The sequence below is a fragment of the Girardinichthys multiradiatus genome, chromosome 1, assembly GCF_021462225.1.
Source record: "Girardinichthys multiradiatus isolate DD_20200921_A chromosome 1, DD_fGirMul_XY1, whole genome shotgun sequence".
Lineage (NCBI taxonomy): Eukaryota > Metazoa > Chordata > Actinopteri > Cyprinodontiformes > Goodeidae > Girardinichthys > Girardinichthys multiradiatus.
Window position 1 is genome coordinate 38787007 of NC_061794.1, and position 27928 is coordinate 38814934.

At 40.2% G+C, this 27928-nt stretch overlaps 4 protein-coding genes and 1 non-coding gene across 15 annotated transcripts; 3 read left to right on the forward strand and 2 right to left on the reverse strand.

Annotated features, from left to right (window-relative positions):
- Window positions 1-121: 121 nt before the first annotated feature.
- On the reverse strand, window positions 122-8002 carry LOC124872691 (glucose-induced degradation protein 8-B homolog). Its single transcript, XM_047372958.1, has 5 exons — window positions 7812-8002; window positions 7385-7512; window positions 2516-2712; window positions 2039-2236; window positions 122-854 (listed from the first exon to the last, which is right to left on the reverse strand). Exons 2-5 carry the CDS (start codon window positions 7503-7505, stop codon window positions 681-683), a joined length of 690 nt encoding a protein of 229 aa, XP_047228914.1. The 5' UTR covers window positions 7506-7512; window positions 7812-8002; the 3' UTR covers window positions 122-680.
- Window positions 8003-12040: 4038 nt separating this feature from the next.
- dnajc5aa (DnaJ (Hsp40) homolog, subfamily C, member 5aa) lies at window positions 12041-17239 on the forward strand. Its single transcript, XM_047372966.1, has 5 exons — window positions 12041-12198; window positions 12961-13083; window positions 13170-13383; window positions 14827-14998; window positions 15078-17239. Exons 2-5 carry the CDS (start codon window positions 12974-12976, stop codon window positions 15179-15181), a joined length of 600 nt encoding a protein of 199 aa, XP_047228922.1. The 5' UTR covers window positions 12041-12198; window positions 12961-12973; the 3' UTR covers window positions 15182-17239.
- Window positions 17240-19207: 1968 nt separating this feature from the next.
- Window positions 19208-24395, forward strand: LOC124876464 (tumor protein D54-like). Of its 11 annotated transcripts, none has more exons than XM_047379276.1 (11): window positions 19211-19487; window positions 19621-19734; window positions 20698-20741; window positions 21084-21199; window positions 21302-21450; window positions 21600-21647; window positions 22106-22207; window positions 23001-23027; window positions 23343-23378; window positions 23457-23505; window positions 23584-24395. In XM_047379276.1, the coding sequence occupies exons 3-11, from the start codon at window positions 20714-20716 to the stop codon at window positions 23659-23661; spliced, it is 633 nt and encodes a 210-aa protein (XP_047235232.1). In that variant the 5' UTR covers window positions 19211-19487; window positions 19621-19734; window positions 20698-20713; the 3' UTR covers window positions 23662-24395. The 11 variants fall into 11 exon arrangements, with proteins under 11 accessions (XP_047235283.1, XP_047235291.1, XP_047235232.1 ...); XM_047379267.1 differs by having other exon boundaries at window positions 19211-19460; XM_047379294.1 differs by having other exon boundaries at window positions 19212-19460; window positions 20698-20726.
- A 480-nt stretch (window positions 24396-24875) lies between these two features.
- On the reverse strand, window positions 24876-24947 carry trnae-cuc. Its single transcript has one exon. It is a non-coding gene; the product is annotated as a tRNA-Glu (tRNA).
- A 305-nt stretch (window positions 24948-25252) lies between these two features.
- On the forward strand, window positions 25253-27300 carry ppdpfa (pancreatic progenitor cell differentiation and proliferation factor a). The gene is made up of 5 exons (XM_047379367.1): window positions 25253-25405; window positions 26318-26420; window positions 26542-26619; window positions 26716-26809; window positions 26897-27300. Exons 2-5 carry the CDS (start codon window positions 26366-26368, stop codon window positions 27030-27032), a joined length of 363 nt encoding a protein of 120 aa, XP_047235323.1. The 5' UTR covers window positions 25253-25405; window positions 26318-26365; the 3' UTR covers window positions 27033-27300.
- Window positions 27301-27928: the final 628 nt, after the last annotated feature.

Genomic DNA, 27928 nt, shown 5'->3' on the forward strand with positions numbered 1-27928 from the left:
AAAAACCAAATGCAACTACTGAAGCACTCAAGGCCAAGCGGACTCAACTCAGTAACAAAACCTTCTCGATGTCAACCCGTCTCTGAACATGAGAAATGACAAATTTACAGGACTATTCGTCTCATGTATTTACTGTAAATGTACATTTAATTTTATGGTCTGAAAAGTGTGTGGTGCATTTATAACAAACTTCCACACATTTAGATAAATAAAACCATAAAATACAGCACTGATTAAAACTATATAACACTAATAAAGTGTTGTCATTTGTTAATTGGGAAAAATATTCACATGTTCATGAATTCTTGAAGCCATCCACCAGCTCAATCTGAACACATCTTCGGCTGATAAGATCTGTAACATCTTCACACACTGTTCATTCACACAATCAACCCTCTTCACTGCAGAATTAAGTCTTTTCTGAAAAATGGTCACTGAAATACAACAGTGAAGGGTTTGAATAGACAAAATATAAAACAGAAACTTGAAGTTCATAAAACCTAGAATCTGTATTTAAACTGAATTATTTGCAAATACAGCAATTACAGTTTGCACGATGAGTTACCCCTCATAAATGACGTGGAAACATCAAAACTGTACATATGTTTACACATACATGTTACCGGGCTGTCACGCAGTCACTGACAGGATATAAATTAAGTAGCTGTGTAGGTGACTGTTCACTTGGGGTCATCAATGGTGCCCGTGCTGAGGTCAGTCATTTTAGGATATTTCACCTTCTTCTGGTCCAACTCATTTTGAGCCCACAGCAGTAACTTCAGGAGTTTAGCAAGTTTAGGTGTTGACTCCCTGTTTTCATAGTCCAGCACAGCTTGGTTCACCTCGCTCCACACCTGAGCGACAAGGCAAAAAACTGTCAAACTGAAAGAAAGACTTTTGTTTTTTTTGTTGCTAAATTCAGTATTTATTTTCCCTTTGCTCCATAAAATGTAAAAAACAAACAACAAAAACTGTGATTTCACAATTCCAAAAACCTTTTCTTAAACAGCAAACACATGAAAATGATGTAAATTTGGCACATTCCAACCAAACTGACACAAAGTACAAGGGCTTTGCAAAAAACATCGCCTATTTTTTGAACTTTTTCACATTTTGTCATGAAACCACAGACTTCATTTTATTTCATTGGGATTTTATATGACAAACCAACACGAAGCAGTGCAAACTTGTGAAGTGGAAAGAAAATGTCCCATAGTTTCCAAGATATTTTGTATTTAGGTAATTTTAGTCTGATACCCCTAAAACAATCCAGTGGAACCAATTGTCTCAGAAGTGAAGTAATTAGTAATCAGCGTCCGCTATGTGTAATTCAATGTCAGTATAAATCCAGCTGCTCTTTGAAGGCCTGAGAGGTTTGTTAGAGAACATTAGAGAACAAGAAGCATCATGAAGATCACAGCAGACAGGTCAGGATGAAAGCTGTGAAGATGTTTAAAGCAGGGTTAGATTAAAAAAAAAAGAAATTACCCAAGCTAAACATCTCACAGAGCTCTGTTCAATCCATCATCTAGAAATAGATGGTATGGCACAACTGGAACCATCCACCTAAACAAAGAGACGTTAATATGAGAACCCCTGTGGTAACTCTGGAGGAGCGATGGAGATCCACAGCTCAGGTAGAAGGATCTGTCTAAATGAAATACACAGAAGTCTGTGGTTGTAACGTGACATGATACAGAGATTAAAACAACAGTTGAGTACGTTGAGAGTGGGAGGTTTGTTAAAAATGTGTTAAAAGTGTTGAAAGATATCCTCTACCTTCCAATATCAAAGAAACACATAGTTTAAATCAAATAAAAACAGCTAGTGAGCTATTTGGTGTCATTATTAGTTCATAAACAAACAACTCCAGGTAACAGTACGAAATCCCTCTCCTCAATCCTGATTCAGCTAAAGAAATTACCAATGTGAAAAGAGACAATTCTTTTCAGATGTTGTCAAATGTTATACAGGACCTTAAAACAATCACAGCGTACTTTAATAATAATGGTTTACAATCAGACATAGTGAAGCCAACCTTTTGCCGCTGCATCATGTTGAGCAGGTCTCCGAAGGGTGACTCCTCAGGGTTGTCAAAGGCCAGAAGGGCGAGCGTTCGCTCCATCTCTGTCAGACACTCTCGGCTCTCCTCCCCTTGTTCTGCAAGCTGTGTCTGAGCAAACTCCAGGGCTGACTCAGTCTCTCTTAGCCTGATTAACTCAATCAAATGTTGCTGCTACAAGAAGGTTAGAGAAGGTAAAGATAAAGAAGGTAAAGCTGATGTGCAAGTAATATTATGCCATGGTTTATGACATTTTATATTAATGTTTTTTTCATGAACAAAACATTAACATGAACTTTTCAGGATGGATAACGACACAGCTGTTAGGCTCATAAGACAGATTCAGGTTTACTCGTATTGAATGTTGCTTACATTAACTTTGTGGTTAGAAATTGCTGCAAATACCAAAGGCACATAGCCAAATTAAATCAACTCAGTTCCATGCAACCGTACCTGCAGATGGAAATACAAGTATCGATTGGTGTCAAGCAGTTCTGGATGTAGGCTGTTTATGAGTGCAATGGCCTCTTGTATCTGGCCCTTTAGGATCATCTCTCTAATCTTTATCCTTTCATCCAAAGAGTCCAAGTCCACACTGGGCTCGATTCCAGACTCCATCCGAAACTTTTCTGCTGCCTCTTTGAAGCCCTCTTCAGATATACACAGAAGGACACAGGCAAATAAATTAGAAATAATACGCTCCACTGGTGCATCCCAATAAATTAAAATATCATGGTAAACTTTTTTCATGTCAGTAAAATCTGAATCAGCTTTGTTGCCAAGTTTGTACAGACAAACAAGGAATCTGACTCGGGTACACTTTGCCCTCAATAACAAAGAAAATCTTTTTAAAAGTCCATATAGACACACTTGACTAGAGAGCAAAGCTCCAAGGCTGCCATCAGCGGCGCCATCTTGGATCTTCTAGTCTTTGAACAGTTAAATGAAAATATTAAAACACATAATATATAGATTCATTACACAGAACATGATATATCTCAAGTGTTTATTTTTGTTAATTTTCATGATTATAGCTTACAGCTAATAAAAAAAAAAAAAAGAAAGAACATTCTGTTCCTCAAGAAATTAGAATATTTCATAAAAAACTGTCAACATTTTTTTTATTTTGAATATCTGACCTAACAGTTGTTCAGCATATGATCACTGACAACCTCCACAAGGAGGGTGTATTGCTAAGAGTGGTTGTTCAGGGAATGCTGTAACCAAGCGTTTTAATGGAAAGTTAAGTGGAAGGAAAAAGGGAAAAATAAGCTACGAAGATTGGGGAATAGTGCATCAAGAGTCACCACACTACATCAGCCAAAACTGTCATATTCCTTGTCTTAAGCTGCTCCTGACCCAGAGACAACATCAGAAGTATGTAACCTGGGAAAAGGGCGTTGACTGTTGTACAGTGGTCTAAAATCCTCTTTTCAGATGAATTTTGCATTTCATTTGCAAATCAATGTCTCAGAGTCTGGAGGAAGAGCAATGAGGCACAGAAAGGAAAGTTGTTTGAGGTCCATTGTGAATTTTCCACAGTCAATGATAATTTATGAGTCAAGTCATCTGCTGTTGATGTTCCAGCTGTGATTTATCAAGTCCACACTCAGTGCAGTCGTTGACAGGAAATTGTACAACACTTCATGCTTTCCTTTGCTAACAAGTTTTTAAGAAGATGCTAATTTCATGTCCTAACAGGACAAGTACCTGCCCACACTGGCAAAAGTACCAACACCTGGTTTCACAACCATAGTTTCAAGAACCCCTCATGACGACTAAAAAATCGAGGCACGTGACGTCGCCCGGTACAGCGGAGCCAGGGTCCCACCCTGGAACCAGGCCTGGGGTCGGGACTGTCGGAGAGCGCCTGGTGGTCGGGTTGCTCCTCGCGGGACCCGGCCGGGCCAAGCCCGAACGACAGACGCGAGACCATCCCCCAGTGGGCCCACCACCTGCAGGGCGAACCGTGAGGGACCGGTGCAAAGAGGATGGGCGGCGGACAAAGTTGGAGACCTCGGCGGCCCGATCCCCGGATGCTTAGGCTGGCTCTAGGGACGTGGAATGTCATATCGCTGGGGGGGAAGGAGCCCGAGCTTGTGCGGGAGGTCGAGAGATATCGACTAGAAATAGTCGGGCTCGCCTCCACGCACAGCGTTTGCTCTGGGACCCATCTCCTTGAGAGGGGTTGGACTCTCTTCTAATCTGGAGTGGCCCACGGGGAGAGGCGGCGGGCTGGGGTGGGTTTGCTTGTCGCCCCCCAGCTCAGCCGTCTCGTGTTGGGGTTTACCCCAATGGATGAGAGGGTCATATCCCTGCGCCTTCGGGTTGGGAAGAGGTCTCTGTCTATCATTTCAGCCTACGGGCCGAGTGGTAGTGCGGAGTACCCGGCCTTCTTGGCGTCCCTGTCGGGGGTGCAGGATAGTGCCCCTCCCGGGGACTCCATTATTCTGCTGGGGGACTTCAACGCCCACGTGGGAAGCGACAGTGACACCTGGAGGCGTGATCAGGAGGAATGGCCTCCCCGATCTGAATCCGAGCGGTGTTTTGTTATTGGACTTCTGTGCTAGTCACGGATTGTCCATAATGAACACTATGTTCAAACATAAGGGTGTCCATCAGTGCACTTGGCACCAGGACACCCTAGGCAGGAGGTCAATGATCGACTTTGTTGTCGTATCATCAGACCTTCGGCCGCATGTTTTGGACACTCAGGTGAAGAGAGGGGCTGAGCTGTCCACTGATCACCACCTGGTGGTGAGTTGGATCCGCTGGAGGAGGAGAAAGCCAGACAGTGAGGGTCTGCTGGGAACGTCTGGCAGACCGCTTGGCCAGGGATGTATTCAACTCTCACCTCCGAGAGAGCTTTGACCAGATTCCGAGGGATGTCGCAGCGGCAATCCCCGAACCCGGCGGTGGACACCGGCAGTAAGGGACGCTGTCAAGCTGAAGAAGGAGTCCTATCGGCTGTGGTTGGCTTGTGGGACTCCTGAGGCGGCTGACCGGTACCGTGGGGCCAAGCGTGCCGCGGCCCGGGCGGTGGCAGAGGCAAAAACTCGGACCTGGGAGGAGTTCGGTGAGGCAATGGAGAAGGACTATGGGTTGGCCCCGAAGCGATTCTGGCAAACCATCCAGCGCCACAGGAGGGGGAAGCAGTGCTTCGCCAACACAGTTTACAGTGGGGGTGGGGAGCTGCTGACCTCGACTGAGGACATTATCGGGCGGTGGAAGGAGTACTTCGAGGATCTCCTCAATCCTGCCATCACGCATTCCGTGGTGGAAACAGAGGCTGGGGACTCAGGGTTGGACTCTTTCATCACCCAGGCTGAAGTCACCGAGGAGGTTAAAAAGCTCCGCGGTGGCAAGGCTTCGGGGTTGGATGAGATCCGCCCCGAGTACCTCAAATCTCTGGATGTTGTGGGGCTGTCATGGTTGACACGCCTCTTCAACATTGCGTGGCGGTCGGGGACAGTGCTTCTGGACTGGCAGACTGGGTTGGTGGTCCCCCTTCATAAGAAGGGTGACCGGAGGGTGTGTTCCAACTACAGGGGGATCACACTCCTCAGCCTCCCTGGTAAGGCATACCCCAGGGTATTGGAGAGGAGAGTCCGGCCGATAGTCGAACCTCAGCTTCAGGAGGAACAGTGTGGTTTTCGTCCCGGCCGTGGAACACTGGACCAGCTCTATACCCTCTACAGGGTGCTCGAGGGTTCATGGGAGTTTGCCCATTTGCATTTGACTGTGTCCCTCGTGATGCCCTGTGGGGGGTGCTCCAGGAGTATGGAATCGGGGGCCCTTTACTAGGGGCCATCCGGTCTCTGTACAAGTGGAGCAGGAGTTTGGTTCACATTGCCAGCACTAAGTTGGACCTGTTCCTGGTGCATGTTGGACTCCAGCAGGGCTGCCCTTTGTCACCGGTCCTGTTCATAACTTTTATGGACAGGATTTCTAGATGCAGCCAAGGGCCGGAGGGGGTCTGGTTTGGGGACCAGAGGATTTCGTCTCTTCTTTTTGCAGATGACGTGGTCCTGCTGGCCCCCTCTAGCCACGACCTACAGCATGCGCTGGGGCGGTTCGCAGCCGAGTGTGAAGCGGCTGGGATGAAGATCAGCTCCTCAACGTCCGAGGCCATGGTTCTCGACCGGAAAAGGGTGGCTTGTCCTCTTCAGGTTGGAGGGGAGTTCCTGCGTCAAGTGGAGGAGTTTAAGTATCTCAGGGTCTTGTTCACGAGTGAGGGAAGAATGGAGCGGGAGATCGACAGACGGATCGGCGCGGCTGCCACGGTAATGGGGGCGCTGTGCCGGTCCGTTGTGGTGAAGAGAGAGCTGAGCCGAAAAGCGAAGCTCTCGATTTACCGGTTGGTCTACGTTCCTACCCTCATCTATGGCCATGAACTTTGGGTCATGACCGAAAGAACGAGATCCTGGATACAAGCGGCTGAAATGAGCTTCCTCTGTAGGGTGACCGGGCACTCCCTTAGAGATAGGGTGAGGAGCTCGGTCATCCGGGAGGGTCTTGGAGCCGCTGCTCCTCCACATCGAGAGGAGCCAGTTGAGGTGGCTCGGGCATCTATACGTATGCCTCCTGGACGACTTCCTCGGGAGGTGTTCCAGGCACGTCCCACCGGGAGGAGGCCCAGGACACGCTGGAGGGACTATGCCTCTTGGCTGGCCTGGGAACGCCTTGGGCTCCCCCCGGAGGAGCTGGAGGAGGTGTCTGGGGAGAGGGACCTCTGGACGTCTCTGCTGAGTCTGCTGCCCCCGCGACCCGGTCCCGGATAAAGTGGAAGACGACGAGTACGAGTTTCAACTGTACCAGATTGGCCAGACTTAAACCTCAGAATCTATGGAGTGTCAAGACAAAGATGAGAGACAGCAGAGCCAAGAATGCAGACGCGCTGAAGCAACTTGCGCTACTGAAACACCTCAGCAGAGTCACATGCTGCTTGCATCCGTGCCACGCTGCATTACTGCTGTAATTCATCTAAAAAGAGCCCCTAGTAAGTATTAACTGGCTATACTGCACAGTATGGATATAGTTTTCTGCAGACTGATAATTTTGTATAAACATTTTTTTATGGGTCTCATGTAATAATATAACCGTGAGAAACACATTTTTGATTTTAAGTAGCTGTAGGGCATAATTATCCAAACTAACAGATATAAACGCTTGACACTGTGTAACATATCTGTATACTTTTCCATTTTTGAATTGAATTTCTAAACTAAAATCAACTTTTGATTATATCCTAAATTACTGAGATGCACTGGAAAAAGGTAAGTATTCAGGTAACAGCCCGTGTCTTCTAGATAAATGTCTTACCTGTCACCAAGTAATTCATGATTAGTCGATTCATGTCCGCCCTCTGAATGTGAACATTGTTTAATTTGTCCATCCACTCCTCTTTTGTGATGTCCTCTGGCTTTTCAGCATAACTCATCATTGGGAACCTGAAGACGAAGCGAAACATGAGCAAGACTGACACAGCTTGGTCACTCTGTGGATCTGCAAGAACAGCTACGTTTCAACAACTTATTAATTAGAAAATAAAAACAGATGATTCAGAATATGCATTCTGAAACGCCGCAGATCATCCAAACTGTATTTATGCGACCCGAATATAGGTTAAACGCCTGCATGCATTCTTAAAAACACCAGTCAAATACACCGAGGCGATCAAAACAAACCCGCTTCCTCCACAGCATTAGCCCCAGCTAGTTAGCATACCGTGTGCGTTTTCACAACTTACCGTGAAACTCAAGGTCCGCCGAGTTTCCTTTCAAGCAGGAGGAGGAAACGACTAATAAATCAACCTAGTCAAGTCTTCTTGATGCTTTTAGAGAAATAAAAAACTGTAAGCCGCCTGGACAGAGTACAGCTTCGGCCGCTAGCTAACTAACCAGGCTAATTTGATAACCTCGCGATAGCTATGTGCGAGCTGCGAGGATTGGTCAGGGCTGTGACGTCACGGTTGCTGAGGGACAGTGAGACTCGTCTCAACGTGAGTGAAATGCGAGTTTTACTGTACTACTATTTTGTAAAGTTTTTACATAATTTAATACACTTACATTACCTGCACAGTTTTCTTACCGTGTATATTTGACATTAATGCATGGTCTATTTTTATTTTTTATTTTTGTAGCTTATTTTTTATGTTTATCTGTGTCATTTATCTGTTACTTTGATGCAGTAACCCTTTAATTTTGCCACTGAAAGATAAATTGTTGTTCTTCTTTTTCATAACCTTATCTCAATTAGTTGTCATACATTTAGCATATTTAAGACAAATGTCGATTCATGGATCATGTTTCTTGCTCTTTGCCTTAATTCAGGTATTTTGCAACCCATCGTGATTGTTGCTTTAAAAAAATGTTCTTTGTGACTTTTTATGTCTTTTTGCTTTATTTTATAGTTTGAATCATTTGCAATTTAAGGTCTTTATTGTTCAGCTCTGTTACAAAATAAAAAATGTTAGGTAAAACATTGTTTCAAAAGTCAACAGCATAAATTGCACATGACATTTTAATAATAGTTCAACATCAATCCAATGATTTCAATCTGGGTTCAACATTACAAATGAATATAACACAGTTTATACCTGGGCCCACATTATAGCGTATATGTACTGTTCTTACCAGCTACTTTATTAGGTACGCCTTGCTAGTACCGAGTTAGACCCCCTGTTGCCTTCAGAACTGCATTAATTCATAATTGCATGAGACGGTTCAATATCCTGTTAACAAGTATTATCCATAACAGCAGTGAGCTTTTGCTTATAAAAAGATGTGGTTGTCATGATCTACAGAAATAGTTTTTTCATTTGAGGTCATCACATGTCATAAAGTAATCCTAAGCAATGTTTATATCCCATCCTCTCCTTATGTTAAGCTATACTTAGTAAGGGCCATCATCCCTCACAATCACTGAACAGGATGTAAGTCATGAGCTGTATCATTGTCTGGTAAAAACTGGGCTCCTTATTCCTCCATATAAATGACGGGCCTAAGAAAGAGCACTACTGCCTGTTAAAACAACAAAAACTGGAAGAGATACACCAACATAAGAAAGAACTGATTTCTACTCTTTTTGTGAATGACTAATTCTAGTTTTGACACAGCAGTGAAATCACAGATGTTAAACAGACCCGACTCTTACGTAAATGACCCAAAATTTGGTCTTTTTTCCATTATATGGTATTAAGACTAACTAGAAAGTACTTTTCTTCCTCATCACTGACCAGATGATAGAGTGTGAATTGTCTTCTGTCCAAAAACATGCAAATATTTCCAAAAACTGAATACTGATTTTTAAACTAACAAATTATTTGATTCATACAGATACTTTGATGCGCATTTATTTCATCGGGTTTCTTCTCCCACAGCATAAAGAAACTGTTTAAAGAACATTCAAATGTGTGCCTCTATTTAAAGCAGTGTGCTGTGACTTTTAGTAGTGATACATTATACGTTTTTATGAAATCTGTGAAAACAATTATCCATTAAATGGGATGTTGGTTGGATGGAGTGAGAAAACCCAGCCCTCATTGGAGCACCATATCTTTCTCATATCTTACTGTAGAGACTTTGTTTCGTGTAAATGGGTCAAGGAAAGTTGGAATCTACATGTCTCAACTGAGCTCTGCATGTTTTTTTTTTATTTTTATTAAACCTCGGACAATAGACAAACGTCTCGCTTGCAGTTCAACAGTATCTCTGATGTCACAATAGTAACCTGGTAATAGTCAGCCTTTTCTAAGTTTCATTTGTTTCATCAGGTTAGTCAGTCATGAATTAACTTTCCAGTTCTCAATGGAACCATCAAGGTGGTTTATATATGTTGGTTTTTTGGGCAGGAGGTGCACTAGTGAGACTTAAGGATCTAAAAGGAATTTTTTTCACATTATCTCCATCCAGCCCTGATCCTGGAGCATCATTTTCTACTGCAGAATGATAGGTGAAATCACTAATGGATTGTCATGCATTAGTCATTTTCTGTCTTAGTCATTGGCTGACGACTTAACTGCAGTAAGGACATACTCTGAACAGGTGTTGTATAACAAGAATGTTATGATTTGTGGGTGTTTTTGGGTTTTGTTGGTCTGTTTCACAGTTAAGGTTTTGAATCATGTTTCTGTTTATTTTTCTGGTCATGTTTTAGTCTTGTTCATGTTTTGTCAAGTTTGGTTTTTGGATCTGGTTGTGCTTTCGTTTTATGTTTTTCCAGTTCTGTTTCTATTAGTTTGTATTCTTGAATTCCTGTTTTGCTCCAGTCACGTTTGTTCTCTCCTGTCAATTAAATTTATTTGGTTCACCTGCACCTAGTTAATCTGTCTTGCTTCACCTGGTTCACTCTCTATAAATACACACCTGTTCCATCACACATTGCAAAAACATTTTTCATGCTCAAGACTTGTTTTCAACTCAAGCTCATGTCCTCCTGTTCATGTCAAGCCTGTCTTGCCAGCCTGCCCATGTCAGTTTTGCCTGTGCCTTTATTGTTTTGGTTTCTTCCTCCTAGTGAGTGAGTTTTTTGTTATTAAATCTTTTGCACTTACCGTCATGCTGCCTGTCTGCATTCTGGGGTCTTCTATCTCGCAAGCCCTAACAAAGAAAAGACAATATGGGGAGCTTGGAGGAAAGGTAGGTTGTGAATGTTAACTATTTTCCATACTGTTTTCAGCTGTTTTTACCTCTAGTCTTTATGAGCAATACAAGGGATAATATTTTTACTTTTTCCCAAGACTAGGTCTTCAAATTTAGATTCTTTCATTTAAAGGGCAGTACAAAAATGCAGAAAGACCCCCGGCAGGGAGTCAGACACAGGACCTTCTTGCTGCAAGGCAACAGTGCTACCAACTGCTCCACCTTGCAGTCTACTACACTACACCACTGTGGATTAAAATCCTGCGGCGTATGCAAGGTCCTCTTGCTTGAGCCAGCACATGTCCAGGCCCATCTGAAGTTTGCCAATCACCATCTGGGTAATCCAGAGGAGGAATGGGAGAAGGTCATGTTGTCTGGTGAGACAAAAATAGAGCTTTTTGGTCTAAACTCCACTTGTCATGTTTGTAGGAAGAAGAAAAATTAGTACAACCCCAAGAACACCATTCCTACCATGGAGCATGGAGGTGGAAACATCGTCTTTCAGCATGACAACGACCCGAAGCACACAGCCAGGGCAACTGAGGAGTGGCTCCGTAAGAAGCATCTCAAGGTCTTGGAGTGGCCTAGCCAATCTGCAGACCTGAACCCAATCGGAATTGTTTGGAGGGACCTGAAAGTCCGTATTGCCCAGCGATCTGGAGATGATCTGTATGGAGGAGCGGTCCAAAATCCCAACCTGCAGTGTGTGCAAACCTGGTCAAGAACTACAGGAAACGTCTGATATCTGTAACTGCAAACAAAGGTTTATGTACCAAATGTTAAGTTAGGTTTTTCTTATGCATCAAATACCCATGTCATGCAATAAAATGCAGATTAATTAGTTAAAAATCACACAATGTGATTTTCTGGATTTTGTTTTAGATTTTGTCTTTCACAGTTGAAGATTACCTAAAAGAAAAATGAAAGACTTCTACATGCTTTGCAAGTGGGAAAACCTGCAAAATCGGCAGTGTATTAAATACTTGTTCTCCCCACTATAGATAGATAGATAGATAGACAGATAGATAGATAGATAGACAGATAGATAGATAGATAGATGTGTATCATGTATTGATATTGACCATTATCTAAGCTGTTTTTGGTTAGCCCAAATCTTTATAAGTTTGGCAAAGGATAAGAAGGCTTTCCCAAACACTAAGTTTTTTAATTTCAATACTTTTACAAATAAGATATTACAGAAACAAAATTATGTATTTCCTTTCATTATAGAGATCATTATTTACTTCATAACATTTTCGGGAGCCTTCCTCACCGCGCGCCCACTCCGTCATCATTTCGTCAATGCACGCGCACGTCGGGTCCTCCGTGGGGTACCAGGGGGCGGAGTCAGCGAGCTGCTGCAGCCGTCCATGGTCACATAGTGAGAGACAGAGAGGGTTATGGTACGTGCGAGATGCGGCCATAGTCACGCTGCACCGTCTTACATCAGAATCCGGATCGGTATTCTTACAGATCAACAGAGACGACTAAAAGGTGAGCATCATGTTCGATTTTCTATATTTTCTGCTTTTGTTCCCCTTTGACGCTGCCTCTTGCCCTTGAAAAATCCCTCCTGACGATCCATCCCTGCATCCAGAACAGGCCAGGAAGCGAACCAACATGGATGCTGCGCGCTGTGGCAGTGCAGCTGATGACGCTTGATCAGAGATTATGCTCCCAGTATTGAACTCGTAGTTTATAATCCTTCCTATATACAATTTACGACGGGGTGGGATTCGTAGAGGGAGATTAATTATTATTAATTAGATTTCTGTGTAAATGTGAAGATAAAATGAGAGGAGCTTCAAACACACCAGTGGGTAATCATTTGTGTTGAGTTGACACCCATTTGGATGCAGCCCGGTTTTTAGGATTCAATAAATATTTTTTTTTTCTTTGCAGCATCATTTTGTATCAATGCTGCTGTGTTGTAACTGTTCACCCTGCAGTGATGTCAGCTTGTAATTTACTAAAAGCAGTGGACCTGCCAAGGTGCACACTGTCAGTGATCAGCTAGAACAGTGTGTTATCCCTAGGAAAAAAAAGATAAATACTGGTGAAAGTAATCAGTTCATCATTTGGACCCACACTAGCTTGATTTCTGTACAGATAATGCAGATCTGCATGTTAGGACGTGTGTTTATTGGACCAGCTGTTCCCAGCTGCTGTCAGGAGGTCTGAGCCTCACAGGCGTCACTCGATTGTTCTGATAATAGAGGTATATTTGCATTTCTCTGTTCTTGTTTCTGTGTTCAGCCTGTGAGGCATCATGGCTGAGCAGCAGAGGCAGCGCTCTCTGTCCACCGCTGGGGAGTCTCTCTACCACGTGCTGGGAGTCGACAAGGTGGCCACATCGGATGACATCAAGAGGTCCTACAGGTGGGACTAAGCTCTGTGATTTCCAATCAGAAAAGTTTGATCCCCTCTGCTGTCATTCAGTCATTTTCTTCCTGCCTCTACAACAGGAAACTGGCACTAAAGTTCCACCCTGACAAGAACCCAGACAATCCGGAGGCAGCGGACAAGTTCAAAGAGATAAACAATGCCCATGCCATCCTGAATGACCCCACAAAGCGTAATATTTATGATAAATACGGCTCTCTGGGACTTTATGTGGCTGAGCAGTTTGGGGAGGAGAATGTTAACACTTACTTTGTCCTTTCAAGCTGGTGGGCAAAGGTAAGACAAAAAGCATGATCTTTTTAATCATATGGGCTCATTTATATGGTCCATTTCAATAAATTAATGCCTTTACTTTAGTTATTCAATTCGAAGCGGGAAACTCATACATTATATACAGTAAATTCATTACATACAGATGGATGTGTCTTGTAGGTTTATTTAATCTAATTTTGATGATTATGCATTATAGATAATGAAAACCTCAAATTCAATGTCTCAGAAAAGTAAAATATTACATAGGACCAATAAAAACATTTTTAATATGATGTTATTTCCATAATATTATATATCATTTAGGGTAAGCAACTAAAGGTCATGGCTAAAGAAGCTAATTGTTCTGAGTGCTGTGTTCAAACATTTCAATGGAAAGCTTAGTGGAAGGAAAAAGTCAGTCATTTTCTACGGCTTCTTCCATAGTGGGTCGCGGGGAAGCTGGTGCCTATCTCCAGCTGTCTATGGGCAGGAGGAAGGAAAATGTGTGGTTAAAAAAAACAAGCAAGACTTGAGAGGATTATATAGAAAACCCCATTCAAAAGTTAGGAGAGATTCAGAAGTCAAGGCCTGAAGGAGTCTGAGCTTTCAGGGCAACCACACAGAAATATCCAGGACATGGGCTGCAACTGTCACATTCCTTGTGTTAAGCCACTTCTGAACTAGAGATAATGTCCAAACATCTTACCTGAGCTAAGGACAAAAATGACTTGTTGCTCAGTGGTCCAAACTCCTCTTTTGAGACGTAACTATATTTTGCATTTCATTTGGAAATTGGTGTCCCAGTTAGGATGAATAGTGCAGAAGGACAGAATCGAAGCTGCTTAAGGTCCAGTGGAAAGTTTCCGCAATTACTAATTTGGAGCCTCATGTCATCTGTTGGTGTTTGTTCATTGTGTTTTATAAATGTCAGGGCAGCCGTCTTGAAACAACTTGTTTAATAACTATTGCCAGCGTGATAGGCCAACAGAGTGGCCTGACCTAAAGCCCACAGATAATCTATGAGACACCAAAACCAACAAATGCAGTTGGAGGATAAGCTGAGAGCCGCTAGTAAAGCAACCTGGACATCCTAAACACCTCAGCAGAGCCACATTGCCTCCAAGCCACGCTGCATTGATGCAATTATTCATGCAAAAGAAGGCCCAACCAAATATTGAGAGGATATAATGTATAGTACACAGATTTGCTTTATAGTAGGGTCATGTTTCTGTTTTGAAAACTTATTGAAAACTTGGTCTTGTGTGATATTCTAATTTTCAGTTAAATTTAATTTTGGGTAGTTATTAGATGTAAGTCATAATCAGCAAAATGTATATAAATACTATGAATCTACACAATATTTAAAATTTTTACTTTTTAAGTTGAATTACTAAAATGTATGACCTTATTGATAATCACTTTTTCTAGATGCATCTTCAGTTTTTATCTCCATGGATCTGTTTGCAGGCTCTGTTTGTATTCTGCGGCCTGGCGACGGGATGCTACTTCTGCTGCTGCCTGTGCTGCTGCTGTAACTGCTGCTGTGGACGATGTAAACCTCGGCCTCGGGAGGGCCAGGAGCAGGACTTCTACGTATCCCCTGAGGACCTGGAGGCTCAGCTGCAGTCTGATGAGAGAGGTGAGGCCGAATAACCAGTGTTAAACACTTCGTTAGAGGTGTTAGAGCAGGTATTGAAATGCTTCTGTTTCTCAACCAGAGGCTGCTGGTGAGCCCATAGTGCTGCAGCCATCGGCAACAGAGACGACCCAGCTAACATCAGATGGGCACTACTCTTACCACACCGACACTGGCTTCAACTAACCTCTCCACTCCCGTTAGTCCCAGTTTGGGGTCCTGCCTGCTTCCCTGCTCCACCTCAGTGAGATGAAAGAAAAGGCAAATCCATCCTTCTACGTCAGAAGAACAGCCATGCAGAGGAGAGTGGATTTGTCAACATGGCCTTTCAAAGGAACTAATGAAGTCACATCCCCTCCCAATCCTTCCCTGATCGTATGTTTCCCAAGTGCAAGAAGGCAAGAGAAACAACTGTTTCCCTTTGGTTTCTTCATTTGCTCTTTAACCATGCAGGTTGCCCACCCCACTTTCCCTTTTCCCATCGTTTGCATCATAGTGTAGCATGCACTGTGTAGAAAACATTGTCCCTATAATTTCTTTACTCCCAGGCAAAAGTTTTACTTATTAACAAGACTCATAACATATGTGCAGTGATGTTAAAATGAGCACAGCTCACCAGGAGGAGGAGAAGGAGGTAAAGTTTACGAGATATTTTATGCTGAAGGAACAGAGAGCCACAGCTCATAAGCGATGTGCTGGTTGGAAACATGCATAAAGATTCAGGCAGCCAGTGCCATCATTAAACTTTAGAGGACTGATTTGTCCCCACATAAGCACTTTTCAATTCTAATTTGAGATCGATATTGTTTTCAGCACAAAAAGAGCTTTGACACTGTTGTTTGTTCGTCTCTTCTGTGTTCCCCCTGAGTGGTTTAGATCCAAGTCATGAGCTTGTTAAGGCACACCTCTTTATTTGTGGATAGGTGTTCATAAATACCTGCTGGGGAACAATTTAGGCTTTAATTATTATTTAGCATCAGCCTCACATTCCTTCACAGGCCAAAGGCATGGACTGCTTTCTGCACCTCACTGCAGCAGGTTGTTGTGATTATTTTAAAGCTAATTCCTATAATGGATTTGGTCCATCTTCTATTACAAATCTTATTTTTTGTGTTTTATTATTTATTTGTCATATCAGCAGCTTATCATTGACATTAATTCTGGATGCAAAAATTAGAAGATATCGCACAAAAAACAGAACTTTTCTTTCAAGGAACTCAAATTTATTAAGCTGCACCCCATCCAGGCGGGTTTTATGTTAGTTTATTTTGCTAAATTGAGCACAGTACATTTGTTAAGCTTCATCTCATTGACTTTTTTTAATTTCATTGCATTAAGCCAAGGAGCTCACCTTTGTGAAACTGCAACTCATCCATGCTGATTTGATTTTATTGTGCTGTGCTGCATTAAGCCAAGGAGCTCCAGTTTATCCAGCTGCACCTCATCCATGCTGGTTGGTAGTGTCACATGTTTATTCCTTTTTCTGTTTGAAGTTCAGTTGAACACCAAACACTAAATGTCCCACTCTTCCTGGGGGATTTTCAATTTAAATCTGATAAGCCTGATATTTTGTGATCGTTCATCATTGTTGACGTTTGAAGCCGCGATATGCATCTCTGAGGAAAACAAGAATTTTCTATATTTTTCTTTAATTTGCCACATGTACATCTTTGCTACTTTTGCTGCTTCATGACGACAACTGACGTGTTTAAATGGTTTACAATTGGTGAGCCCCCGTAGCCCACCCCTCTGCTATTAATAGTATTGATGTTGACCTCTGTGGCCCTCGTATGATGTTTCCTGTAACCCCTCGATGCAACATAGATGTTTCTGTCATGGCTTTTTCATTGAGATACTGAAAAATGCTAATATAATTGTTCTCAGCTGAATGCACCGTGTTGAAAAAAATTATAATGGATCAGGAAATGACTCCAAAAAATAGTATATAGTGTAACTAAATGGTTATATGATGCATTTTTGAAAATTGTATTTATTTCATATTCTGTCATGTTTTAAAGGAGGATTTCCGATCATTTTAAATGGTATGGTATGGTGTTGTAATGTAGCCATTAAATCCAGCCAGGGATGGTTTAATGGTTGAAGCTGCCTGTACATACACTTGGCTCATATAAAGTATAAACCTTGACGTTTATGTTGTAGCATGGTAACTGTGTGTCTGGAAGAAAACAAGTGGATCATTTATCTGATTTGCTGTTGTTGAATAAATGTTCCTCAACATTTTGACTCATGTCTTCATCTAATTTTGTTAAATGAGCCAATTTTAATAGTTTGTTGGCAAAGAAAGTGATTATCCTTTTTAATCTGTTAAAAGTTTTAATATGACAACTTAAAGATAATCAGTAAAAAGAAGTGGAAAGCAGTCAGAATGGTTACTGTTGTATGTTGTAAAGTTGTCTTTTTTTTCAGCATCTAAACAATTATAGCCCTTTTATGTAGGACTTTAACAATATAGGTTTATTATTATAAATAGTAGTATTCATATAGGGTGAAGGGTTCATATAGAATTTTTAAAAATTGGTTAAAGGTAAAAACAAGCATACAATGTATTAGGATTAGATGTTCAATTAAAAGTAAGCCCACTAAGATGTTTATGAATAGGTATGATTTAGTCATTCATGTTACGCTTAGTGATTTCCAGTATCTGCAAATAATGAGCCGAAATATGGCAGCATTGGTTTTCTTCATGCTGCTTCTACAGAAGCTGTGTGAACTTCATTTTTACCACCAGATGGCGACATTTAGATTATGGATGAGGATTCTAGCGATTTCATTTGCTGCTGTGGTGAATGGAGATGCTCCGTGCTTACCACTGAATGTTTTACTACAAATTGCACTGGTAGATGCTTACCATCGTTAGAATACGTTTATAAAGCCAAGCTAGAATTATTCAAGAAGAATTCAAGGAACAGCAAGCACAATCTAAGGGTCTGAAACTGAAAGGAATAAAACATAAAAAATAATTGGAACAAACTACAAGTGCATGTGGAAAAATAATATTTGAAAAATGAACATCTAATGGTTCGCAAGTGAAGCAGAGAATAAACAAATCAAAATAAAGATGAAAACAACTTTTCTTCCTGAATAAATAAATGGGTGTGTAACCCAGTATCAAAGCTACCAAATGAGCTATGCTGCATCGAACTGTGACTACTGGCTCAACATTTCTCTGTTTAACAAACTTTCCTAGACAAAGCTACTAACAAGACTGTTCACCTTATTAAAGTGCTCCAGAACTAGTTCTTCTGGTTTATTAGGTGTCTGCTCTGTCCTCTGAACCCTTAGTCACAGTAAATGGCTGCTCCGACTGAGCTGGGAGTTGTTTCTTTCTGCTGTCACCCCAAGCTTGCTCAGGATGGGACTGCAGCAAAACCAATAACCTGATGCAATTTCCTTATATGTATAACTTTTCACCAACTTTCACTATTAACTGAATTGATCTGAACTGCATTATAGCTAGCATAAAAAGGGACATATGTAATTAATTATGAATATGTCTATGTTACTGAATTGGTCTGAGCTGAATTGAATTTCTAGATATGAACTGGGCCGGTTCGTCTTTTAAAAGTCCATTTGATGAGATCACGCTTTTTGTAAAATTAAGCCATAATAGCATAAATGAAAAAATGTAATTAATAAATGAATAAAAATCGCTCTTTTGTGTTTTTCTAAAGGCAAGGTAAGGTTATTTACAAAATCTAATTCTTACACAAGGGAACTCAAAGTGTTTTACATGATATTAAAGGAATAACAGAAGGGGAATAAAGCGTAAGCATAGATGATATGCTATAAACAAAATGTTTTCAGTCCTGATTTAAAGGACTCGGTGGTTTCTGTCTCACGTTTTCAGGGAGTTTGTTCCAGAGCTGAGGAGCACAGAAATTAAATGCTGCCTCGCCTTGTTCAGGTTTGGACCTGGGATCACTGAGTAAGCAGATCTCTGAAGACCTGTGGGTGTCTATACACGCATGGTTGGCACGGTTCATACAAACACACACACACTGTGTTTTTAAGGATGTCTGTTTAAGTTTTCCAGCAAGACCCCAACTAAGGCCAGGTTCACACTGTACGATTATTGTACAGATGCCAAACTTGCCAAAAACAATAAAACAATTCACAATTAAACGGCTGGATAACAGTTTGCCCTGAGTTGCTGTTCAGTTTAGAGTATGCTAGTTGTAAATATTTCTGTGTTTTTAAAGTATTTATGTGTAGATAGGTACCTGAAGCTGGCATGAGTTTATAGTGATCTTTGTCTTCCTCTTTTTATCCTGCTGTTGCCAGTTACTGAGATTACTGAGTGTGTGAGAGAGTGAACCCAATAATAGCCTCAGTGATCAGACTGCCCCTGCTACTCTCTGAGCTCAGCTAACTGGATGGAGACACTTGGCGACAGTTAGCTTATCAAAACACCTCGACGTGAACAAAGCAGCGATGAGTCGACCAGGTAAAAGCAACTCACGTTGTTCATAAGGTATTGTGTTATTGATACAATCTGTTTTTTTTTTGTGTTTTTTTTTGGTTGGTTTTAGTGGGTTAAATCCTTACTTTTGAGTTGTTTGCTAGTTCTGATGACTTTATGCTGACGTTAGCATTGCACGCAACAGGTTAGCAGCCGGTTAGCTCGTTAGCAGACAGTGAGGGAGGAGTTCAGCACTGCGGACAGCTCCGACATGATCAACAACACAACAGAAACACGTTAACAACACTAATGGACTCGAGTTAAGTAACAACTATTTCTTACAATTATATATTTACCGTTAAACTTAAAATTACGAATCGAATATTTGTACTAAAGCCATCTTAAATGCAGTCTTTCATGTGTGGATCTGAAATTATCATTTTTGGAGCGATGTTTTTATTTAGTATCTTTTTTCTTTTCTTTTATGTCTTCAATTTAAATTCTAAATAGTAAAATACCTTCATTTTGCCTTGCAGCAATGGAACCTGTTAATTAAAAGTTAAAATAATTATACAATTACTTAAGTTGCTTAAATATGTGAGAACCACATGAAAATTGCTAATTGTAGCAGCATTTAAAATGCTAACAGACTGCAGTTTTGTGGCTTTACTTTATTAAACGTTTTTTTGCACATTATGTGAAGCACTAAGATATAAGTTTAGTTGTTTTTGTGATGATAAAAAAAAAATGGGAATGGATCGAACAACAAAACCAGAGCATGAAAGTTTTGAAACTACTTTACTTATCAATATGTAAACCAGAGAAAGATAAACTGCAGTTTTTGATGAACTATGATGTTTATTGTTCTTTCTCTATATTATGTTTTTATGCGTGTTCTATATATAAACAAGTTTGCATTTCTTACCTACCTCTTTTAAAGATATATCTAGCTAAAAGAAACACTAAGTAATTTATAAACAAAAGAAATTCAAAAATGTATTTACGAGTGTAAGTCCCGTGTTTAAATACTTAGCTAATGGTGTAAAACTATTAAAATAAGCAAATAAAGTTGATTTTTTTCAGAATTTGCTGCATTTGAAAGACAATAATTATAATCCAGATTTAGGATTACTCACTCTTGAATTTATTTGTGATGTTAAATGATGTCAACTGCTGCTAAGTAGTCTAATCTACAAGAATATATCTCAATTTTTTTGTTTATTTCATATTTATTTTATATATTTTGTATATTAAAGATCTTAATCCAAAAATATTTTTACAGAGTCCAGTGAGCGCATATGGAAGACAAAGGTACAAGTCTTCAAAGTAAATAAATAAAAAAAAAAAAAAATACAATAGTTACATTCAAAAAAGACCTATAGTATATTAGAAAGCAGCCTTTATGGACACGATTAAAAGAACAATTACATCATCATTTATTTTACTTAACTATTACTTTTCTACCAATAATTTATCCCCCAACAGATACATAGGTACAGATAGGGACTTTTTTATCACCCCAGAACTTCATACAAAATGTATTTAAGGTGTTATACTTATGCTCTAACACACTGTAATTTTTATCTGATTACAGTTGAATCCGGATTTATTTTGTTTCTTTTCCCTTCTTGGTTTGCCATTCACATTTCCTCCGTCTCTATTTCTAAGTTTTCAATGGGATGTCTTCATCGCTGAATTTACCCACAAGGATTACAGGGAATGGATGTTCACATACAAATCTTAGAGAGGATGACTTGGACAGTCTGCGTTTTGAGCTTACAAAGGTATTGCAGCTCTTTTGCCCTGTTTTCCACATTCTGATTCATAAGCAAGATGGAAAAATATATTGTTCTCTCTTGAATTTATTTTTCTTTTCTCTTGCATAGACAGAGGATGAAATTCAGACATTAAGGCAGGTCCTTATGGCAAAAGAAAAATATGCAGCAGACATCAGGAGGCAGCTGGGGATGAGTCCTCTCAGTAATGTGAAACAGAACCTGTCCAAGGGTTGGCAGGAAGTCCAGACCTCAGCTCCGTAAGTGAACTCAGACTTTCACAAACACAGATGCATTGTCTTAGTATGACATGGTTATTTAACCAAAAGAGGCAAACTGGCAATGATCAGGGCTGCCCTCTTAAGTCAGCACACTAATCTGTCAACCTATGCATGTCCTGTAATTTCAGATATCTCACAGCCTCTGCCACTCTGGAGGACATCAGCAACTCCAGCGTGTGAGTCAGTGTAATCATGATTTAATCATGTCAAGAAATATATTTACTCTTTAAAACAGCTGGATCTCTTCAACATTCCCCATGTGGATGTTTGCTAAAGAGGGATCACTTCTAAGAACCAAGTGATGGGATTTTCCAGGTCAAATAGGATTGGCACCCTGATAATAGCCCCACAGCCTGACTTAGCGGAAGAGGCAATGACTTTACAAAGTCACACCATGACGAGCCTCAAGTGTTTGTTTCAAACAGAGTAAGCAAGAGATCTGGTGCAGCCAGATGGACTGTGGCAACTGACGCACAAAAGCTTATTGTTGTTTATGTGGCATTGTGTACCTTTGTCTTCCGTATGCGCTCACTAGACTCCGTTATATAACATACGGAAACACGCAGAGCTTTGTTTTAACAGAGACCCACTCCGACTGCTTTTTGCAGTCACTAATTTAATTTCTTATCTGCAGATATGTGAGGACACGAGATGGTCTGTCTCAAGCAGGCCAGGTGACATCTGCTGCTCTGTCCAACGTGGGCGTGGCCATCACCAGAAGACTGGCACAGATGAGGTACACCCACAGTTGGTACAGTTTTGTCCTGCAAGTTTTAACATTTTATTTGGGTCACATAAACTATTCTGAATGTTAAAATTAAGTTACCAATCCAGGAAGAATTGTCTAATTTGGTTTGGTGCAGATGAAAACCCATTCATGGGTTTTAAATGATTACAAGGAGATAACCTGTTTAGATTGGGCATTAGTGATGAGATCATCAGCAGCTTCATACAGACCTGACAGTTAGTCAAACCAGTGTGTTTTTCAGGGGTTGCATTTTGGATTTGATCAGCATGAGAGGTTGCATTGTGCAAATGTTTGACATACGGTGCATACAGATGTCGCAGTGGCCCGATGTTGCAGTTATTAACTACATCATGGCATCCAAACACACTATTTTGTTTCTAGCTTCATGTGCAAAAGTAAGCCCCATACACCAGTGTAGCGACATCAGGTTATACGGAGGTAACTGATTTTTGCAGATATTAAATCAAATCTTATCTTTAATAGTTGTATTTATTTTAGCTTTATTTTCTTATGCTGGCCAGAGGCTACTGAGCAGCAAACTAATGGATTGTTGGTTTTGTTGTGCATCCACAGTAATAATTTGTCCAGTTTGAACACTACAAACGTAACCTCATTATGACATTTTAGCTGGGGCATCACCTTATCTTTTTAAAAGCATGTTCAAACAATAATTCAGTAACAGCATTGTTTTTGCGCAATAGCGGTTGTGGCTAAGGAAACGTTACCTGGTGTTACGTTATATCTGCATTTTTCTTTTTGATTCATGCTGCAAATTCAACAGAGCCCTGCCTCTCCCGAGCTCATCACGGTGAGATCCAATATAATTAATAATAATATTAATATCAATATTAGGAAGTAGATAAAGAAGATGTTAATTTGTTTGCAACTGCCCATTGTAAGCTCTCTTTGGATCTGTTTGTCCTTCTTAGATAGTCGAAGATCTATGGTTAATATTTCTTACATCCTGCTTAGTCAAAACTCAGATGTGTGATAATTTAAAGCATTTAGCAGAAGACAAGCATTTTCCCCCATTGACAAATACAGTTTACTCTCAAATCATTAAAATCATAATTAAAAGGCATTTCTCAGCTTTTATTTACCAACTCTTCTTTGTTTCACTCAGCAGCTTGAGCCACACTATAAGTGTGCCATCTATGAGGTAAAACAGCACAATATATTTAAAGACAAGTTGGTATTCAAGTGTTTAATTTTAAATTGGCCTCATATTTATTCTTAGGCATTCCTCCACATTCAAGTCTATTGAAGAAATCGTTGGCAGTGTGAAGGTGAGTGTATTAAGAAAACAAACAAAACAAAACAGTTTATTTTGTGTGAGTTCTGACCAGTTGTTTCTGAATCCAAAGGATAAAGTGACAGGAGGTGTATCAAACAATGAAGAGACCTCTGGATTTGAAAGAAGTTTCTCACGCAACCAAACCTGAGATGAACCGGTCTTCTGCAACTAACTGGGATGACAGATTTTCACTCCTCAAAAAGTTTGAAGAATGTTGCTTCTCTCCCTCATTAATATGACGTTTTGTGCTGCTTTCTGCAGTTTTTTTGTTGATACCGATTAAGAAATAGAAAAGAATTTTAATTATTTAGGTAAAATTATTTGGATATAAATTATAAGATTATCTGAAGTATTTAATACTTTGAATATTTCATATTATGATGAAAGTTGTTAATTTTAACATGCTCATTGTCTTCGACATGCTTGTATCACCGTCTTCTGAAATCAGATATATTACAAAGGTATTTTTGTAATGTCAGATTTTTCAAGTAAAAGCATTAGAATACAGTCAGTCCAATGTCTTTGTAGGTAAGTGCGTAGCATTACGGAAGTAGGAAAAAAAAAGGAAGAAATGTAATTAAAGTAACCAGCTGCTTCAGAAATACAGCTCACTGGACACAATTAGCTCCAGTTTCCTCTATTTTACATAAAACTCCACAGGAATGAGGTGGATCAATTTCTTTTTATAACTTGTAAATATATAGTTTCATAGGTTATTATTTTTGTTATTATTATGATTATAAATATAATTATTTTTAATAATGGAAGGGAAAAAGCTAATGTCATAGGTGACCTATTTCATATGTTGTTTTGATAACAGTGTAGTTCTGTTTCCTTTAACTTTTAACTTTAAAAGAATTAGACAAATAAATCCATTCACGGTAATAGTAACAATGATCTGTTATTAATATTATTATTTAAAAAATGTATTATAAAATTAATATGTAAGCATTCTAATGTACGTTTGTATTTTATAGTAATAAAAATACATGTATGGAAATGGGAAATAACATAAGTGACATATTTCAACTGTGCCTTTGGGTGGCGCTAGAGAATTTGTTTTTATTTCATATATTTTGTTCATATTTAGGACAACTAACAAGTGCCCTTTCTAAAGTCCCTATTGCTTAAATAAAGAAGTAAGATGCAAACCGTACATAAGAAATTACTGACACGTTCCAAGTCCTCTGGACGAACTTATTGTAGTTTATTAAAAAGCAAAACAAAAACAAATTAGAATTGTAGTTATTTGAGTTTATTGTGCTTATCTGTGCAGCAATCTTGTGATGGGTCAACAACAAAATAAGAGAAAAAAAAATGGAGACAGCTGGGATTTTTTGCATAGAAAGTACAAAACTAATATTCCCTGACCGGGAATCGAACCCGGGCCGCGGCGGTGAGAGCGCCGAATCCTAACCACTAGACCACCAGGGAACTGTACGAGAGGCAGGAGAGGCCTAATAGGTACTCAGAAAATACGTATAATGGCCTGTAGAATACGTCAAAAGAAGAAGAAGAAAAAACAAATACAGCACAGGGACGGGATAAGTCCAGAGCTCGTTGCCATCTGGTAAGCTTCCGTAAGCTGCCTTAAGTGTTCACCTCAGCAGATGTCCCCGTGGCCACCTCATACGTGTCATGGACCACAGGTCTTCACAGAGCAGCGGCACGTTTTCCGGGCCTCAAGCTTCCCACACAGGCCCCGCCCACAACCAGAAGACGAACGCGCTTGCTGCTATAAAACCCGTTCGTGGGCGAGCTTGAGTGACCACAGCAGTGCAGTGATCCAAAGCGGTCCAGACAGGTTGTTCGTCCACAAATGGGCCATAGTTAGCCTACATCTACTGCAAGCCAACCAATCCTGGTGCAATCATCATCTGCCCGCTCTAAAGGTAAGTCAAAATAATTCAACGTTCAGATTTACAGCTTTTGCAGTGTCAACATTTGTTTTACATTTAAGAGAATATTTTTGTTAATTATAGTTAATGATTGTATTGTTTTATTTAGTTTATCGTCACAATTATTGAACTTCTTAAACAGTTTTGAATGGGAAAAGGTTCAGAATTCATAATCATTGATCTCATTCTCTTTCTGACCACACATTTTCCTTGGCAGTCGGCAACTTTTATCCTCAATAAATGAATTCTATAAATGTAGCTCAACATATGTCATATTCTCTCAAGTAGTGTTTTTGTGCGTCATTTATTGTGCTTATAGGCCATGAAGAGTTGGTATAGGTTTGTCTCCTTAGTGAAATCCCCAAAGCCATCTGCTGTTCAGCGTTAAGCTGAACAGGCTTCAACTGGTTCTGCAGAGCATGTTCTCTAAGTTTCAGAGAGCTCAAAAATGTGCATTTCTGGATTAATAATACCAATAGTAACAATACCTATATTAATAAATAATAATAATGCCACCGATAAATTTACATTTCTCTAATGGCTTTGGAAGTTGAGTCCGAGCTCATATCCTCTATAATTACAACAGCGACACAGTTTTCTGCCAGTGTGTCAGGCAGCCTGTGCATACACACCAGTGGACACATGTGGACACGTTCACCCACATATTCCTGTCATTTGAGTTGGGAGAAACCTGACACTCACAGGCAGCTGTTACTGTTTTGTCACTCTAGCAGCCCAGAGAACATAACTGAGTTTTATTTTTGTTCTGGACTATTTGGCAAGCAATAGAGTTATGCAAAGTTAAGAGTATGAACTTGAGCCTGAATAGGCTTCTAGTGGGAATTAGAAATTAGATTTTTGTTTGTCATGTGCCATCTGGCCTAACATGTCTGTGTTCCTCTTTAGGTAACTATTTTCCATCTCTGAGCAGTTTTCTACTTAAGGCCGGAGAAAATGGCAGCAATTCCATCAAGTGGCTCTCTCATCGCCACACATGACTACTACAGAAGCAAGTCATGCATGACCTATAGGGCATATATATAGTGCTTTTTTGCTGAACTAAATCTTTTTTTTTTTTTTGTCTTTGGATAAGTCTACAAAAATTAAATGTCACCATTTCTTTTGTATAGGACGTCTCGGGTCCAACTCCAGTAACAGCTCTTGCGGGAGCGCCGAATACACTGGGGAGGTTATTCCACACCATCCAGGTATGAAAAAGAGCAAAGAGTATTATTGAAACTTGTACCTAATGACATCCTTCTGCTTCTCAAATGAGGTTAAAAATAAAAATGTGTTCCCTGTAGCACTTCCAAGGCAAGACTCTGGTCACTGGTGGACCTCCTTCTTCTTTGCAAAGCAGAACCAGCTTTTTCTGCAAAATGGATCTGAAAATCAGAAGTGAGTGACTTAACATGCAAACATTACCACCCTAGGAGCATTTTTGTTGTCTGACAGAGGCTAAACTAAAGCTTGATTTTGTTGCAGGAATGGATCCTACATTGTGACCAATGGGCAGGTGACCTGCGTCGCCAAGGAAATGGTTAGGACCAGACAACTCAGCGAAAGCAGCGAAAATGGAAAACATGAACCTATATCCCCTCCACCAACTTCTTCCTCCTAGTCCTCAGTCCCTTACCATCGAAAACCCCCGGCACCTTCTCACCATCCACTTGCCACCCCTCACATAGTCCAGCAATGGAGATGTAATGATGGTGGTAGTGGTGATGGTGTTTTATTACTTTTAGTAAAAATGTTCTTTGTCCTTTTTACCTGTATATAGTATGTTCAGATTACGACCAAATATTATAAAAAACTCGCATATGTGAAAAAATGTTTTATGTATTTGTTGTAATAAACTACAACTGATAATTAAATGCCTCTAGTCACCACTTTTGTGTCATATTTCTCTTCACCTGTTAACCTTCACATACTGAGAATGTTTTTAGTAAACATCAGGTTCACCTCGGCTCATTGAAAGCACGCAGATGAGCAGCGGTTTTATATAACCTAGAGAGGGAATGCAGCCGACTTAATCTGTTTATAATGTTGATATAATTAGAAACAATTAACTCAAGTGGTAATACAGTTTGTCATGTCTCAGTTTAACTGTGATGTGGGTCAGCAGCTTGTGAAAGACGTCATGGAAAGGAAAGGTCAGGGAGATTAACTTAAACTAAATAAGGTGTTTACCAGCCCCAGCTGTCTTAAAATCCCTCATTGTTTTGAATTATACAAAGTGTTTAATAAGTGTACAGTGGGGGTCAGAGGTTTATATTCACTCATTGTGGACATTAATGTTCAATTAATTTTAGGCTATTAATAATATATTTTTATATGGTTCCAAAGGTAAATGATTACACAAGAAATTATTTCAAATTGTTCTTTAAAAGTAATTGATTAGTTTGAATTTTCCTTAATTCACACAGAGGTAGGCCCAGATGCTGGATTTTGATGTCACCTTCCTGTTCCAACATGACTGCCAGGTCCATATACATATGGATGAAGGGGTTTAGTGTG

Coding starts and splice junctions, on each gene's coding strand:
- LOC124872691 (XM_047372958.1), bottom strand. CDS start 7,505: ATGATGAGTTATGCTGAAAAGCCAGAGGACATCACAAAAGAGGAGTGG. Junction 2,713..7,384: donor CATGAATTACTTGGTGACAG/GTAAGACATTTA, acceptor GTATATCTGAAG/AGGGCTTCAAAGAGGCAGCA. Junction 855..2,038: donor ACATGATGCAGCGGCAAAAG/GTTGGCTTCACT, acceptor CTTGTCGCTCAG/GTGTGGAGCGAGGTGAACCA.
- dnajc5aa (XM_047372966.1), top strand. CDS start 12,974: ATGGCTGAGCAGCAGAGGCAGCGCTCTCTGTCCACCGCTGGGGAGTCT. Junction 13,084..13,169: donor GACATCAAGAGGTCCTACAG/GTGGGACTAAGC, acceptor CCTCTACAACAG/GAAACTGGCACTAAAGTTCC. Junction 13,384..14,826: donor TTTCAAGCTGGTGGGCAAAG/GTAAGACAAAAA, acceptor ATCTGTTTGCAG/GCTCTGTTTGTATTCTGCGG.
- LOC124876464 (XM_047379276.1), top strand. CDS start 20,714: ATGGAAGACAAAGGTACAAGTCTTCAAA. Junction 21,200..21,301: donor TGCGTTTTGAGCTTACAAAG/GTATTGCAGCTC, acceptor TCTCTTGCATAG/ACAGAGGATGAAATTCAGAC. Junction 22,208..23,000: donor AGAAGACTGGCACAGATGAG/GTACACCCACAG, acceptor CAAATTCAACAG/AGCCCTGCCTCTCCCGAGCT.
- ppdpfa (XM_047379367.1), top strand. CDS start 26,366: ATGGCAGCAATTCCATCAAGTGGCTCTCTCATCGCCACACATGACTAC. Junction 26,421..26,541: donor CACACATGACTACTACAGAA/GCAAGTCATGCA, acceptor TCTTTTGTATAG/GACGTCTCGGGTCCAACTCC. Junction 26,620..26,715: donor GGTTATTCCACACCATCCAG/GTATGAAAAAGA, acceptor TGTTCCCTGTAG/CACTTCCAAGGCAAGACTCT.